Source organism: Anser brachyrhynchus, assembly GCF_964034855.1.
Source record: "Anser brachyrhynchus genome assembly, chromosome: 3".
Lineage (NCBI taxonomy): Eukaryota > Metazoa > Chordata > Aves > Anseriformes > Anatidae > Anser > Anser brachyrhynchus.
In genome coordinates, this window is record NC_137696.1 from 34350486 (window position 1) to 34366105 (window position 15620).

General features: G+C 40.8%; 1 protein-coding gene across 13 annotated transcripts in view; it reads right to left on the reverse strand.

The window, feature by feature from the left end:
- The window catches only part of PLB1 (phospholipase B1), a 103730-nt gene that overhangs the window by 64076 nt on the left and 24034 nt on the right, over positions 1-15620 (reverse strand). For 12 of the 13 annotated variants that reach the window (XM_080588218.1, XM_080588221.1, XM_080588223.1 and 9 more), the window contains 10 exons: positions 14204-14244; positions 13262-13305; positions 12291-12375; positions 11704-11755; positions 10415-10501; positions 10102-10164; positions 8637-8719; positions 5858-5936; positions 5087-5191; positions 3293-3385 (listed from right to left, as the gene is read on the reverse strand). In XM_080588218.1, the coding sequence (XP_080444344.1) occupies positions 3293-3385; positions 5087-5191; positions 5858-5936; positions 8637-8719; positions 10102-10164; positions 10415-10501; positions 11704-11755; positions 12291-12375; positions 13262-13305; positions 14204-14244 (732 nt within the window). Of the gene's footprint in view, positions 1-3292; positions 3386-4875; positions 4994-5086; positions 5192-5857; positions 5937-8636; positions 8720-10101; positions 10165-10414; positions 10502-11703; positions 11756-12290; positions 12376-13261; positions 13306-14203; positions 14245-15620 lie in introns of those variants that run through there. The other variant, XM_080588220.1, reaches the window with a different exon arrangement.

Sequence of the window (15620 nt, forward strand, 5' to 3'; positions counted from 1 at the left end):
TGCCTAGCACTGACATTTTGCACAAATTGAAATCAGAAAAGTTGGACAGCAAATGGCCATAGAAAGAAAAGATTTATAGGATATTTAGAAAAAAAAAAGTGAAAATCATTAGAAGCACATGAAACCTGATAATTGCATGGTTTGGAAAGAGAGATGGACATTACTCAGACCTGGAGGTCAGTTTCCAACTGATAAGCTCTGGAAAACATAATAGATCAGTCTGATCTACTGATGTACTTAGACGAAACTCAAATTCTGACAAACTTGGTTCAGTTGGCCACAAACAATTCCTTCTGGAGAGGCACAAAATGGGCTGGCAACCTGGCAGCACTCTGAGCTCTCTCATCAGAAGTATTCATTTTCTGCACTAGTTAAGAAAAATACAGCATTTCATTTCAAAAAATTGATGATGAAAATACTGTACTAAAAAGATGTAAAAGGCCATTCATAGCTCATGTGATTTGGTCTTGTCTAGGTTTAATATTTATAGTGGTTAATATTTGTGGAAGAAATGCCACCTCTTTCTATAGTCTTAGAGATTGTGTTTAAGTAGTAACTGTGATCTCTGTAAATATCACCACCACTGATGGGGATACCAAGACATGGGCAGTTTAAGTAACTCACCCAGTTTCTTATAGAACTGACAGAAATAGAACATTTTAAAGTCAGACTACAAGAATCTGACTTTCAGTGTCTACTTTGCTTGTTCAGTTAGCGAAGCTAGTTACTTCATGAGACTAAGGCAAAACAACGATAAAGAAGCCAACATGAATCTTGTCATTGCATCTACTTTATAATAGAAGAACTGAGAAAGAAACTTTGACATCAGTATGAGGAGTGTCACAGATAACAGCAAAAAAGATAACTGGATGCAGCACGTTTGTTCAAGGTTGAAGCCTCAACAGCTGATCAACTTTTAACTCTGTCTCCTACTAACTATCTAAAGTGGCAGACATACATAGATATCTTTTATTAGAGTGACTGTAAAATTTTTCTAGCTATGTCATCTGGTTGAATAAAGGGCTTTTTCTTGTAAATTCTACTTCCTTAAATGATTAGTTTAATATCTTTGATAAATTATTACATTTAATGGTTTTACCAGTGACATAGACAGTGGGATCGAGCGCATTCTCAGCAAGTTTGCAGATGACACCAATCTGAGTAGGGCAGTCAATACAACAGAAAGAAGGGATGCCATCCAAAGGGACCTGGACAAGCTAGGTAAGTGGGCCCACGTGAACCTAATGAGGTTCAACGAGTCCAAGTGCAAGGTGCTGCACCTGGGTCAGGGCAATCCCAGACAAGAGCACAGACTTGGGGGGGAGAACTTACTGAGAGCAGACCTGCAGAGAAGGACTTGGGGATTCTGGTGGACTAAAAGCTTGACATGAGCCAGCAGTGCGTGCTTGCAGGCATCCTGGGCTGCATCAGCAGAGGAATGGCCTGCAGGTGGAGGGAGGTGATTGACCCCCTCTACTCTGCCCTTGTGAGGCCCCACTTGGAGTGCTGCATCCAGGTCTGGGGCCCCCAGGACAAGAAGGACATGGGGCTGCTACAGCAGGTCCAGAGGATGGCCACAAAGTTGTTCAGGGGGCTGGAGCACCCTTCCTATGAAGAAAAACTGAGGGAACTGGGGATGTTCAGCTTGGAGAAGAGAAGGCTCTGGGGTGACCTCATTGCGACCTTTCAATATTTAGAGGGGTCTTATAAAAAAGATGGAGAGCAACATTTTGCTCAGGCAGATAACAACAGAACAAGGGGAATGGTTTTAAACTAAAAGAGGGGAGATTTAGATTAGAGGTTAGGAGAAAGTTCTTCACTCAGAGGATGGTGAGGCACTGGAACAGGTTGTCCAGAGAAGCTGTGGAAGCCCCATCCTTGGAGGTGTTCAAAACCAGGTTGGATGGGGTTTTGGGTACCTGATCTAGTAGGTGGCATCCCTGCCCATGGCAGAGGGGTTGGAACTAGATGATCTTTAAGATCCCTTCCAACCCAAGACATTCTATGGTCAACACTACAATAGCATTACTACTGCCAGAATTAGCATAAAAAGAAAGAACACATCAGTCTGTATGGATTTGTTTTTAAGCGTGGTTATCTAAAAGGCAGTTGCAGTATAGACCTATTTCATTCATGCTTCAGACAGTAGCAGAAATAGTTGGTGCTATCAAATGAAAAGCTTAACACCACATGCACTGCAAAACAAGCAAAAAGTCTTATCTTAAATTTAACTTAATTGGCCATGCAAATTCCTTTTATTCTTGTTAAAATAACATTGTGTATTTTATAACCATGTGGTATAAGAAGTTTATTAGAATAAAAGAAAATTTTGAGCGTTTCTAAGCCAGAAGGAACAGTTATATCAACATCTTATTCAAAATCACTGGTACCAGGGCATAGCCAAACATAATATGCACTAAGCAATAAAATTCTGCTTTGCTCTGGTGAGTACAAAACCAGGTGCCTGCTTTTTTATTTAAATCTCATTCATTTTGGAAGGTAACTCCCACTCTTTCATTTGTCTCCATCATTAATTTTGAAATGCAAACTGCTCCAGCTGTATGTGCATACACTCAGTTACACATACAAATGTGTAAAAAAGTGTGTTGACAGCTCAATTCTGCAGAAGGAAACAGCCTCTTGCAGAATTGGACATTGTGTTCAAGCTTGATTGGGTCAGACAGGTTATATTTCTTTCAGACACCCTCTCTCCCCCATTGGAAGGGGCCATTGATGGGCTTTCCTTAGCTAGGTGGGACATCCCACTCTTGAAGAAGCAATGGGAGCTCATTAAGGCAGCCTATTGCCTTTTTACTGTGAACAACAGGAGCAGCAGATGACAGTTAATAAGGAAACCAACACTGTGAGTCTCAGTAAAGAGTGGGATGGACACAAGACAGATGAGACAGAAGAGTATAATCATTATAATCTCAGGTTACGACAAGCCTCAGTTGTCGCTGTGCCACTCTGCCAAAGAGGTGAGGCTAGCAAAAGGGTCTGCCACAGCTCTCTTATTCCCTGGGACTACCTGAAGGACTACTTTGAAAGCCTTTCTAAAAAGCTCTTCAGAGAAAGTAGCAGCCACAGAACAGAAAGATTTGTCCTGGAAATGTAGGGCATTTAGCATTACTAGAGAGCAGACTCTCTGCACAGCTGAAGATAGAAGTCATGGGATGTTTGTTTCCCACTTTCCTTCCCCTCCCCGCTACTCAAAGCCTGGCTAGTGTGGAGTTACTACTAAGCTTCTGTACTAAGACCAGTAAGTAACCGTGTCTGTGGTTCTACTGCTCACCATGTTGTTCCAGAGACACACAGACAAGAAAGTATAATCTTCTTCCAGTTTTTCCACTTCTGTCTTTGACATGGTGATAAAGTCATCCCTGTCCTGAAAGAGAAAGCATTTAGACCGTGAAAAATGCTTTGTGTGAAGAGATAAGACATTCAGCCACGTAAATTCTCTTTTCACAAAGTAACTTTTTATATCTACAAGAATCATAATCATAATTCTGGTATTCATTTGTTGCAGATCTCAGTTCCTGGTGGCGTGTCAAGACAGAACACATGCTGTTCTTATAAGCGATTGCTGTACCTGTCACCATAAGGCAGCAATGAAGGGACAGCAGTATCCAAGAGCAGACTCTGCACAGCTGAGGATAGCAGTCGCGAGATGTTTCTTTCCTACTTTCTTCCTTCCCCTCCCTCCCTGCTTCTCAAAGCCTAGACAGTGCGGAGTTGCTACCAAGTGTCTGTACCAAGTGCAGCAAGCCACAGTGTCAGCAGAAGACCACCACTGGAGCAACAACAAAACAATCACTATAGTGACATACCGGACATCAGGGAAACTTGCAGATGTGATCATATGAACAATTTGGAATAAACAATGCTTCCTCTAGCTAACACTTACAGGGGTTAAAAAAGGGGAAGCATGAAGAGTTTGTCTTAAGAGGGCATGTTTATTTTTAAATGAAAGGGACTGAAGAGTTTGGAAAATCCACATAGTAGCCTGCTGGTCAGGTGGCTTGCTATTACAAATCAGGGGAAACAAAGAAGGTAACTATGACATAAGACGGCATTGAAGGCAATAACAGCAATTTACTAAGAGAAAAAGTCATGTCATGAAAGGTAAGTCTGCCATTTTTACGTGGACCAATCATCAACAAAACAAGTCTGCCACAAAATGACCCAACAGCAAAGGAAGATTTTGCAACATAGCAGACCCCAGACTTCCCGGAAGACAAGTTTCCTTCTTACAGTCCACTCTGTTCTGATACTGAGCTGAGGGGAGAAACAGCATTAAAACACATTCAAGGAGTTGTTACAATGCCTAGGAACTGGACCGTGATTCACCACCAACATAATATACAAATAGCCACCAAGTGTTTTATGTTGGATTTTGATACCTTGCTGAGTAAGCCGTTATCTAGGAAGTCATATTTCCTCTCTCCTTTGCCAGGTCTCAGACAACCTTAACCTTTGAGCTCTCATTTAAAACCACCTGTGGTGAAGGATGTCTGACATTCCAGGCAACCCTATCAATATATATTTGCCATTGGCTATACTAGATACAAATTCTGGACAAAATTCATTTTCAGGATCCCAGACTGCATTAATCTCAGTGTATTTGCAGGGAGGTAATTCTACTTTCCAATACTGTTTATGAATCTTTTCTCTCTGCTGTTGTTTTCCCCTACCCATTTTTTAAATACTTCTTGTTACCCTCTTTTGGCTTTGTTTCCAAATAAACACAAGCATAATCAGGGGTGAATGAGCAAGGATAACTGCAAGGATAGAGAAAAACTAGCAGCATTGTCAGTTTCTGGCCACTTGTGATCTAATCTACAGATGTTCTGTGAGTTGATTTCTCCAGGAACGTACCATTCAAAAAACACAGGATCTCTGAATGATGCTGCTTGAACTGAGCTCCAATGTCAGTACCTCAATGTCTGATGCCAAGATGTGTCCTGTATACCTGACTATGCTTGTCTTCTGGCATTATACATCCTAGACAGGAAAAAGCCAGCTGAATATTGCACTCAGTCTCACCAGACACAATCCAGAAAGAATGGAGCAGCTTGCATTTACTCACCAGTCTGAGCAACAGATTCGTTTCTTGGAAAGAAGGCTGAAGAACAACAGTGAAGTCATCTTTTTGATCATACCTTGCAGACTCTAGCAGCTTTCCCCAAGCATCCTGAATAGGCAACCATATAATCAGATGAGTATTATTATGTAAAGAGTGTAATATATGTGCAATTCATTGGAGCTTAAAGTGAACTAAGATTATCTCCATCCCTAATAAACCACAAGAATCAAATTCTGTAATCCAGAACAAAGACAGTAATTTAATGAAATCTTCTTATGCAATAGTTCGAAACTCCTTGTGGCTGCAGGAGAGCTACCCTGAATTACTATCATTTTCTTTGAAAGAGTAGCATGCTTAGCAAGGAAATAAAATTTCATGCTTATTTGCCTCCCCGCCATTTTTAAAGGAATTCCAGCACAACTATTGTTGTCTTACAGAAAGTTTCCATCTAAGTCACGTGGCACCAACAGCCATGTTACAGAACAAGATAAACCATTCCTCTAATGGTTATAACAACTCCTGGGTTCCCAAGAACTACGGAGTCATTGGAAACTGGAAGAGACACTAAGGTCACTCAGGTATACAGAGAACTCATCTCCATTGTTCCTGGTGACCCCAAGAAACGCAGTCAGGATTGTTGCAGACATGGTAAATGGACAGTTTCTCAACTTCCTCGCTGCTATTTCTTCCTTAACTCCTCACTTCAGCTTAATCCAGAAAATGAACAGAGATGTCTAGCAATACAAGCACCAAGCAATACGGAATATGCCACACCTGATAGGACCACCTCAGTATGTTATCCTCTAGCGCGGAGTGTTCATGTACACAATTGCACTGATTCCCAACAGGATTGCTGCAGAGAAGAATGAAAAGCAAAGACATTATAAACTTTAGATAAATAGATAAACAAGACAGCACAGACTCTGAAGCCACTGACAAGCATGTACTGAAGATTAAATTATTGCATACACTGACAAAGCTATATGGAGTTGTATTTTTTTTAAAATGTATATAATCAGTGGTATCTATTTCCATGTCCAGAGCTTTGTACTACTGCTACGATCAAACGCCTATTCAGTTGACAAATATGCCAGACTGGGATTAGTACAGGGTATTGCAGGCTACCAGCATGCTCAGGCTTAAAATAGGTGTCGCACTGATTTTCAAATACTTCCCCTTCCATAATCACATACGAAAATTGCACACACTCAAAATACTTTCCAGAAGAATTTTTGCCTTAGTGTTTGTCAACAAGACCCCCATCTAGAAACACGGATGGAAGCTCAGTGCTTCAAAAGCTTATTTGTGCTAAAGGGTGGCTAGACATTACAAAGCAGCTGGCCAATCTCAGCAAAATTTCTGACCTACAGGGTGAGATCTGCATATTGAGTATTTCTGCAGTTGACAGGGTAATTCAGACCATCTCCCAAGGTAGAAGACAGGAACAACATAAGATACTTTTGAGATCAGCCTGGTTCCAACAAAGGTATATTAAACTGAAAATGCCTGGATAAATGAGAATTTGAGAAACCTTTAGTGGGTCTTGCAGGTGTAAGCAGTAAGTACCTGTCAAGATTGGGAACTCTCTCCTTTTCACAGAACTCTAGCTAAACCTGTAAAATAGTGGTATTTCTGCTAAAATGCTTTTATTAGCGCTGGTGAGTGGGGAAAAAAAAGTGAATTCGGGACGTGAATCTTACCAAAGCCTAACAGGCAGGAACACAGAGTGCCATCTAAGAACCTCATACAATACATGAAGAGAATTTTATTCCTAAAAGTGGGGTTCATCCACTAATTCTGGTGTGGACAACACTTGTAGTTAGTGAGAAGCTAATAAAGGAAGTAAGTTTAAATCCCACTTATGTTCCAAATTTCAGTGCCTGAAGTTAGATACTGACATGGGATTGAAAATGTCAGGCACTATTCTCTTCTTAGACACTGAAGTTTCCTCTTTTGCTATGGGCTCATATTTTTCTTTGAGAGCACAGTCCAAAGATGAGGAATTGCTAACCAAATGCTGAGACCCTTATCTGGGAGAGGATCTGGGTCTGAGGCTGAGATGAGGCCAAGGGTTTTATACTTAAGCACAAAGCATACAAACTGATAGAACTGTTCAACCAGATAAACACAGCTTCAAGAGGCCATTGATAAGAAAGCTTGCTAGAATTCTCCATGCAATCATTTTTGATAAGGAAAGCTTCTTCTCTGCTTATGCTTGTTGTTATGCATGTGGTTATGCAGCAGCCAGACCTCTTGCTTGACTGATGGAACATCTCCCAAGCCATATATTTGCAAAACTTGTAAAGCACTTCAGAATTACTATATTAGTACATATGGTGTCTTATGCCACGAGCACAAGAAAAAAAAATTACTGTGGAGTAAAATGGAGAGTAATCTCATCAGCTGTAAACTACTCTATCATAACTGTCCATGTGCACACTCCTACTCCCTACTAAATTGGGACTTAAGCTACTCGCACTTTTTTTTACAAGGTGCTGAGAGGAGACGGATGAAAGCATCTATGCAAGCAGTTACCATAGAAGAATGGGCAAGTTGGATGTTCCATCCTACCATACCCTAAGCCCAAGCAGTAGCTCTCACATTGCCAAACAATGTTTTAATACCCATTATTCCTTTTGTGAATATTGTGAACATTGATACCTAGAAACTTAATCATTTAAAGAGCCTTCAGAGTTTCTTTTTCAAGTTTCAAGGAGTGGATGGACTGTACGGTCTTGTTACCATAATGACTGTATTGTGTCTGGCTGGGATGGAGTTAACTTTCTTAACAGCAGCCAATATGGCATTGTGTTTTGGATTTGTGGCTAAAATACTGTTGATAACACACCAATGCCTTGGCCATTGTTGAACAGTGCTTGCAGTGTTGAAGCTCTCTTTTTCCCCACTGTCCCACCCAGTGAATGGGCTGGGGTTGGACAAGAGAGGGGACATAGCCAGGACAAGCAACAAGCTGGCCAAAGGGATATTCCACATGATATAGCATCATGCTCAGAAATAAAACCTGAGGTAGAGGAGAAGAGGGGCAATTTGGCTTCCAAGGTCACTGTTGATTGGAGACTGGCTGGACATTGGTCCACTCATGGGAAGTGGGGAGTTATTACCTTTGAGTCATTTATCTCCCCCGCCCCCTACCCCCCTTTCTTTCATCTATTAAACTGTCTTATCTCAACCCACATCTTCTTGGTTTCATTATTCCTATTCTCTCCCCTGTCCCATTGGGGTGTGGTAAAGGGAAGTGATAGAGGGGCTGTGTGGGTGCTTGGCTACTGCCCAGGGTCAACCCACCATCACCACAGTATGTTATTGAAATGTGCTACCCAAGCTGCTGAGTTAAAGCACCTAATCCTCCTGGTAAATCTATGCCTGCAGAAACAAAGTGGAGATCTAAAAACGTTTGACATACTTTGGTGTTAAGGGCAGAAAGTTATTCAGAATACCCTACCTGATAGGTATAAAGCTGATGTATATACAAAGCTATGTGTTTGAACAGTAGTAGGAAACAGTATTGAAAATTTAAAGGAACCTCTGTTACCTTGCATTATTGGGATCTTGGCACGCAAGAAAGGAAGTTGTGAGCTCAGTGGAATCTACCAGATTTACAAAGGCTTTGGGAACCTGCAGTTATAAAGTAAAAATTACTCACATTAATACTAGCAATTGGAGATTAGCAAATAGCAATAACAGTAAATTACAACGTCTACAACGTCACTCGTGTTACCTCTGGGCTCGGATTCTACCTTCATAAAAATCAATGATCACAGTCTTCGCCAGCTCCTTCCTGAACCCTACTCCTATGCCTGCCATCTAGAATAATGTTAATCATCATTTGTGAAATACTTGTGACCATGACTTTTTGACTGAGACCCAAAAATTCACTTTACATAAACTACATGGCCACCAGCCAACTAAATTGAACTCAGATAAGCTAGGAAATATCATTTTTGTGGCAATGTACCAATGTAAAGCCTGGGGATAAAACATTCTGTGTAATAGCACAAGCACTCATGCATCCTGCCTCACCTCTCCCCATAGGAGAAAGCAGCTGTCCATTTACATGATGATATTTCACTTTCACAAGTGCACATATACAGATTCTGGAAATAATATGGGAGGGAATCTGAAGCAAATGAATGCGTGAAACTCCACCCATACATAATATTTGTTGGAGTCAGCCTGAGAGGAATGAGTGATTGTGGCCTAATGCAATGAAACCGGAGCAGGTTTAGAAGGCCCTTCAGGCCTTCAATCTGGCTACACAAAATTATTGGAAGATGCTGTTGAACTATTTCAGATAAACAGTTAATATTCTGCTTTAGTAGTGATACATCCTCATCTAGCTCACTAGTAGACTAAGACTCACTGCAGAGCATTTCTCAGAAACCTTCCTAAAGAAGTAGATACATCCCAGCTCAGTCAGCTAGAAAACCTTTAGAAACACTGAGGTCTTAAAATTGACGAATAATGAGAGAAAAAATACATTTTAAATATATATATATATATATATATATACACACTTTTTTTTTAATGTGTGTTTTCCCATTTCACACAAGTCACCACCATCTATTTAGCAGCCTGTACACTGCCTAGGTAGCTCCATGCATCCAGCAATTAGATGTATTTTCATAAACACCACTGTTGAAAAAGGAACAACTTTCAGACCTAGACTGAAATACTTTGTTATTAACGCAAATAAATTAAAAACAGACTGAGTAGTACATCAGCTTGTGTAACAAAGGATGGACAGGTAACTGCTTAGCTTTCTGCTTGTATGCATCAGATTTTTAAAGCATAAATTTTATGCTATATTTTATAAATATATAAAAATATACTTTAAGTGCTTATTGCCAATAAATACAACCAGAAGACTGAAGTTGATGAGATGTGTGTTCTAAGTCACTTGAACACTGGTACAAGCCACAGTATAGCAAGGGAGACTGGAAGAAAAAAAATAAAAATAAAAGGATACGGATTATTAAAAATTGATGAATAAATCTTACTTCTTTATATAAGAAGTCCAAGACCTCTTGAAGTTTTTCCAGGTTTTCCAACATGCAGTTCTCCTGTGAGATGAAAAACACCATCAAAACCAGTAGAACTATTCTACTATGTCATCTCAGACTTGAGATTACAAATCATGTACACATTTATAAAAGAAAACACGTTGTGCACCAGCAGTTTACATTACTGAATAGTGAATTTCCAACCTCCTAGAACCAGCTTCTGCTTTGGTTCACTATGGCAAGGGGTAGAGCTTGGAAAAGTGATTTTGTCACCTGCCTTGACTGCTAAACTACCGCAAGAAAAGATTACCGGTTGTGTGAAAGCACAGGAAGAGCACGGGTTTTCAGCACTAAAGAAAACTGTGATCAATTTCCAGTCATTTTGGAAGTCCATCATCTAGGAGAAAAAATAAAATAAAATAAAAAACTGAAATGAACATGATGGTAAGAGCCCTATTTGTCATTTTCCTTTCTCATGTAAGATTTGCTGTAGCTTTAAATCAGCAAGCCCAAACAGTAGCCCACTGCCTATAACCCTGGATACTTCAATCCCTTCCATCTGACTCAACAGCTTGCACTAGAGAAAGCCACAAATGGATGGTTAGGAGGCAAATGCTGCCATTAAAGCTGAATGCATACCTCTAAAAATCTCAGGACAAAGCCAGAAATCACTGTGGCCATTGGAGGGTTCATTGGAAATGGGCAAGCACAACTCAGCACAAAGCCTGATGCTATTTCTTTCTATCACTGATGCAGCTTGATGACAAGAGTTAACATTCCTGAACTGCTGAGATCGGGTCATACTAGTGGGATGTAGACTGGAGCAAAAATCTAAGAACTACAGCCCTGCCCATCTGTCGTAAGTCCATTAGGCAACACTCGCCAGTCACAAAGAAAATTGCTTAGAAGCCTTCAGTTCCACAAAAAACTTATACTAAATCCATTCACGTACAGTCTGGTGTGCTGCCTTTACAGGGAACAGGCAACAGCAGAATTACTTTGGCAGTTACGTTTGCCAGTTATGTCAAGGCTTTTTACAAAATAACGTGCCTGGGGGTTAAGAACAGAAGAAAAAACAAGTACATCAAACTCCAGGATGGGAATTTCAAAGTACTCAACCATGAGTGATAATTCAGCTCTCACCAGCATCAACCACTGGCATCAGCCAAAGCGTATCGAGAGCTTTACTGGCATTTTAAAAAATACGATCCTGAGAGGCCAGGAGGCAGTAACAAACTTCCAGAATTCTAATTGTGGGTTGGCTTCTCAGAAACACCAACACAATTACTGAATCTAGTTAGCAGAGGTCTTTCATTCCTAACCAATGCAAAACAAAAATTCTGGCTTCCATACCAACCTCTTCAGCCACTCTGACAAACATAAACCAGGTGGGATACTTTTAGGAACAAAACTCCATACCTTAAACGGTACAGGATTGATTCTATTTACGTCAGAGAGACCGAAGTCTATTAACCTCAAGAAACAGCATTTTCTATTTTGAAGAGACATTTAAGTGGTGTTTAAGGTATTTCATCACACTTCCCCCCTTTTCCAGCTTGAATACCAAGCTCTCTGAACTGTTCTGTGCTTTAAGCAAACCTGATTCTCTTTCATGAGCTTCACTACTTCTACAGCTTGATCCAGGAGGTCTCTGAAAAACACAAAGAAAGAGAAGCTGTCAAGGCATCAGGAAGGGTAAAGCTTTAGCTGATTTTTGTCATAAAGTCAAACAACATTTGAAACCTCAGGTTTTCATCTTTTCTCTCCTAAATATATAAAGATTAGACACTTGTCTGAGCTAGACAGAGAGCTTGGGGTGATTAGCTCATATTCAGACATCTCACTTTCAGGTGCACACGTAGAGAGATGAAGACAGTAAACACAGATTGGCAGGCACATTCTAATTCTATTTGAGCTCAGACATTTGTTTTGCAGCTATAAAGAAGGAGCCCTGATGTTAAGTCAAATTTTCCAGACCTGAAAGCGCATCGGGGCTTCATTCCTTCTGTTTCTGAGAGGTGACAACTGACCCTCCACGGCAGCGTCTGTCCCTGGGGAGCCTTGTGCAGCCTCAGCTGGTACTGAGCACATTCTGTGTCCCATGAGGTGCTCCATTATCAAACTCATCCATCCTCCACCTTTCTAGATATGAGTGAACTGCCCAGCCAGAAACCCCTCACACTTACCTGGCTTGACCCTCAGATGCCGGTCCCGTTGTGTCAGGCAGAAGAGACTGGTGCAGGACCGAGGGATTAAAACTGCTAATGAGAGCTGAAGGACAGGTATGGGTTAGGCTGTTTCTAGATACATGGGACTGCTACTCTGGAACTTCGCTATGAACATAGCTGAGCTAGACCAGAACATGTAAGACCTGGGGACCCCCTGGCAGGCATGAAGGACACCTGAGATGCTCTGCAGCTGTTCCTGGTGGTGGCTGCTCCTAAAAACTGGAGGTTTGATGTCTGAGTTTTCCCCCGCACTTAGGTCAGAAACATCCACCCCCCACCTCTCATGTCAGCCACAAGAAGCGTTGGCAGATTTAAATACAAGTGGCTGTAGAAATGAAGCTACTGAAAAGGGCCATGCAGAGACAGCTCCTGAAGCACTAAGGAGTTGCCAGTTTTTAATCCACTTTTCCAGCTAGTAGAATGAAGACACTGGAATTAAGACACTGGAAGGTTTGGAGGGAAGACCCTCGAGCTATCCACTACTCAACTCAGCATTTCAGTGGACCTGAAGGTTTTACCTGCAACACCTGTCAAGCAAGTCAAGGCTACCTTCACAACCAGCTCATGGTTGAATACATGTATGTGGTGCATCAAGGGCAGCCCTAATGTAAATTCTGAGCATGTGGCAGCAGAAGGAGCACTGGACAGGCAAATCCACACAAGATCACACTTGACTAGCGTGGGCAACAAGCACAGTGAAGACATGCCAGCAGGGACTGGGGCTACCCAGATGGCCTGTTCAAAGCCTGCACAGATAGCCCAGCCCTTGCTGCACTCATTCCCCCCCACGTGTGCCTTCCCTCAGGCTCCCCTTACACCCCTATGGCATGCTTGTGCTGAACCCCTGCTGCAGCCTAACAAAGCCCTTAACTAAATTTCAAGCTGGCTTCAGGTCAATTTGTTTGAGTTTGTGTTATAGCAAGACACACCTGCTAAAGTTTCCACGCTCACGTCAAGGAGGCTCTTTCCTGTGCTATAGAAAGGGAAGAGAAAACAGGAAGCTGTTATTCCATTTCTCAAATAAAAGTTACATTTCAGCAGAGCCCCAGTCTCTTACTACTTAAGCTACAGCTCAGATTGCATATTCACAGCAGTTCCTGAAATTAAGAATGAGGCCTTTCTCTCCCTAGAACCATCATGTCATCAGCTACTGCTGAGGAATAACAGTCTTGGATCTCATTCTTTTCCCTCTCCACGCTCTGCACGTTGCAATTTTTGTGCTTATGCATATACACAAGCAATGCTAGGACCTCTCTGTGTGCACACACAAGTGGACACAGATGTTCAAGCAATCATTTAAAATTATTAGTCTTTTAAAGTTTGTCTTTGCAGGACCAAATCCTCATCTGGAATGCCTCTAAAGAGCTACACAGATTTGCATCTATGAGGTTTAACTATGTGATTCTTCCCACCGACTAAGATCTGCTAAAAGGGCAAGAAAGAAGAAAGTGACGTAGACCTTGTCCACAAACATTGGGAATCATTCAAGCAGAGGACAGGGTATTGGCACTCCTGGGTTCATTCTTTGCTTTGATAAATCTCTGCTTTCTGGTCTCTAACTAGTGAATGATATTTACTACACAGGATTAATTGTGGAGTAACAAGTCTTAATCAAGGTTATTGCAACCTTAAGATAATTGCATAGCTTGGCTTAAAAAAAAAAAAAACACCAACAACACACATTCTAAGTACAAAGAATTTCTGTTAACTAAGGATGGGAAAGGATCCAGTGGCTCAAAATCTTTTATATTTAAATGGGCTTTCTCCTTTCTAGATAACAACAATAAGAATTGCTTGTACCTAATTCCCACCTTGTGATATTTTATAAACTAGGATCATGACAGAAGTCGATGCTAGCAACTCATGGTTACCTTTGGAGTAAGTCTTCATGGTGAATACTGGGTCCTGGTGTCTGCAAAAAAGCAGGCAATAAGAATACCACTAAGCATAGGGTAAATTAGTTCTACACACACTGTTCCCCTACTGTACACCTCTTTTCTAAGCAGTAGTTTTCTACATATTCTTCTTCATTATGCTGCAGTTTGCAACAGACTTAAATTTTTTTCCAGAGCTATCATTTGCAGCACTTCCTTATTACAGTGTGTTCTCATAGTCTGGTAATTTTTTTCTTGGGTACTGCTTTCATTAATGAATTTATTACATATGGCTTAAAATAAAATTTGAGTGGCTGAACTCAAATTCAGTCAAATGAAATGCTGTTCTAAACCATATTGAATTTCTCTAATCTATTTCTTTTCAACAAGAGACATGACCTGAAGTCATTTAGATAATTTACATGGATGGCGCTCTGCCAACGTGGTGTCTGTTGAAAAAACCAACACCTTAACAGAGGAACTCCACTGATTTCAAATAGTCTAGGAGTAGACAATGGCTTATGTTTGCTCTAAGAAAGCAGATATTCATTAGAAGATCATTTATACATTTTTCTATGGCACCACCCACAGGCAATAAAGACATCAGCACAAAAAAGACCTGGCCTGAAGGACCACGCCTCCAGTCTGAGAGTGAAACAACTTTCGATTTAAGACAAAACTTTCTCTTCCAAAGAGGGAAGTACTTGCAGGGAGTCCAGGAATGCTGTTTTTTTTTGTTTGTTTGTACGTTTGTTTTGAAAGCCCTTAAACCAAGGAAAAGTATGATATCTCAAGGAATACCATTTCAAACTTGAAGGTTGTTTTGTGACAAAGTAGAATCTCCCCTATTTCTTGGGATTTGTAGCCCGCACAATGGCTCCTAGTTTTTGCCCACTATATACATTTCTATACTTCCTCCCTCAAAGCTTGAGAACTGTGGTTAAACACTTTTAATTGGGCCTCAAATCTATTTCAGATATTTACTTCCAACTGTTAAGTAAAAATTATCCAAATCTAACTCTATCAGAACAGGTAGATCTTCACTCAGTGATTCATACATCAGAAGTATACTTTATGATTCATCTAGAGCTTCTGACTTTTAGACAGGAATCCAGTCTCTACAGGATGGAAACGCTTAAATGGGATGGAAAATCTACTACATTTGTTGATGATTTGTACTAATGGTGATCAACAATACTGTAGTTTTTTCCAGTTAGAGTTTTCCCAAATGCTTCTTCCAGTTATTCGATCTGTTCCGCTCATTGTTAGGAAAATCCAAGCATGGTAATCAAGTACCGTGGCTCTCTGCAAGAGCACTGTGATCAAATTTCCTCTTGCATGAAGTCAGATGGCTATTTTTGTACTCACAGTATACTGGAGCACTGAACAGCAGGTATTTCCAGTCTTCTTCTTT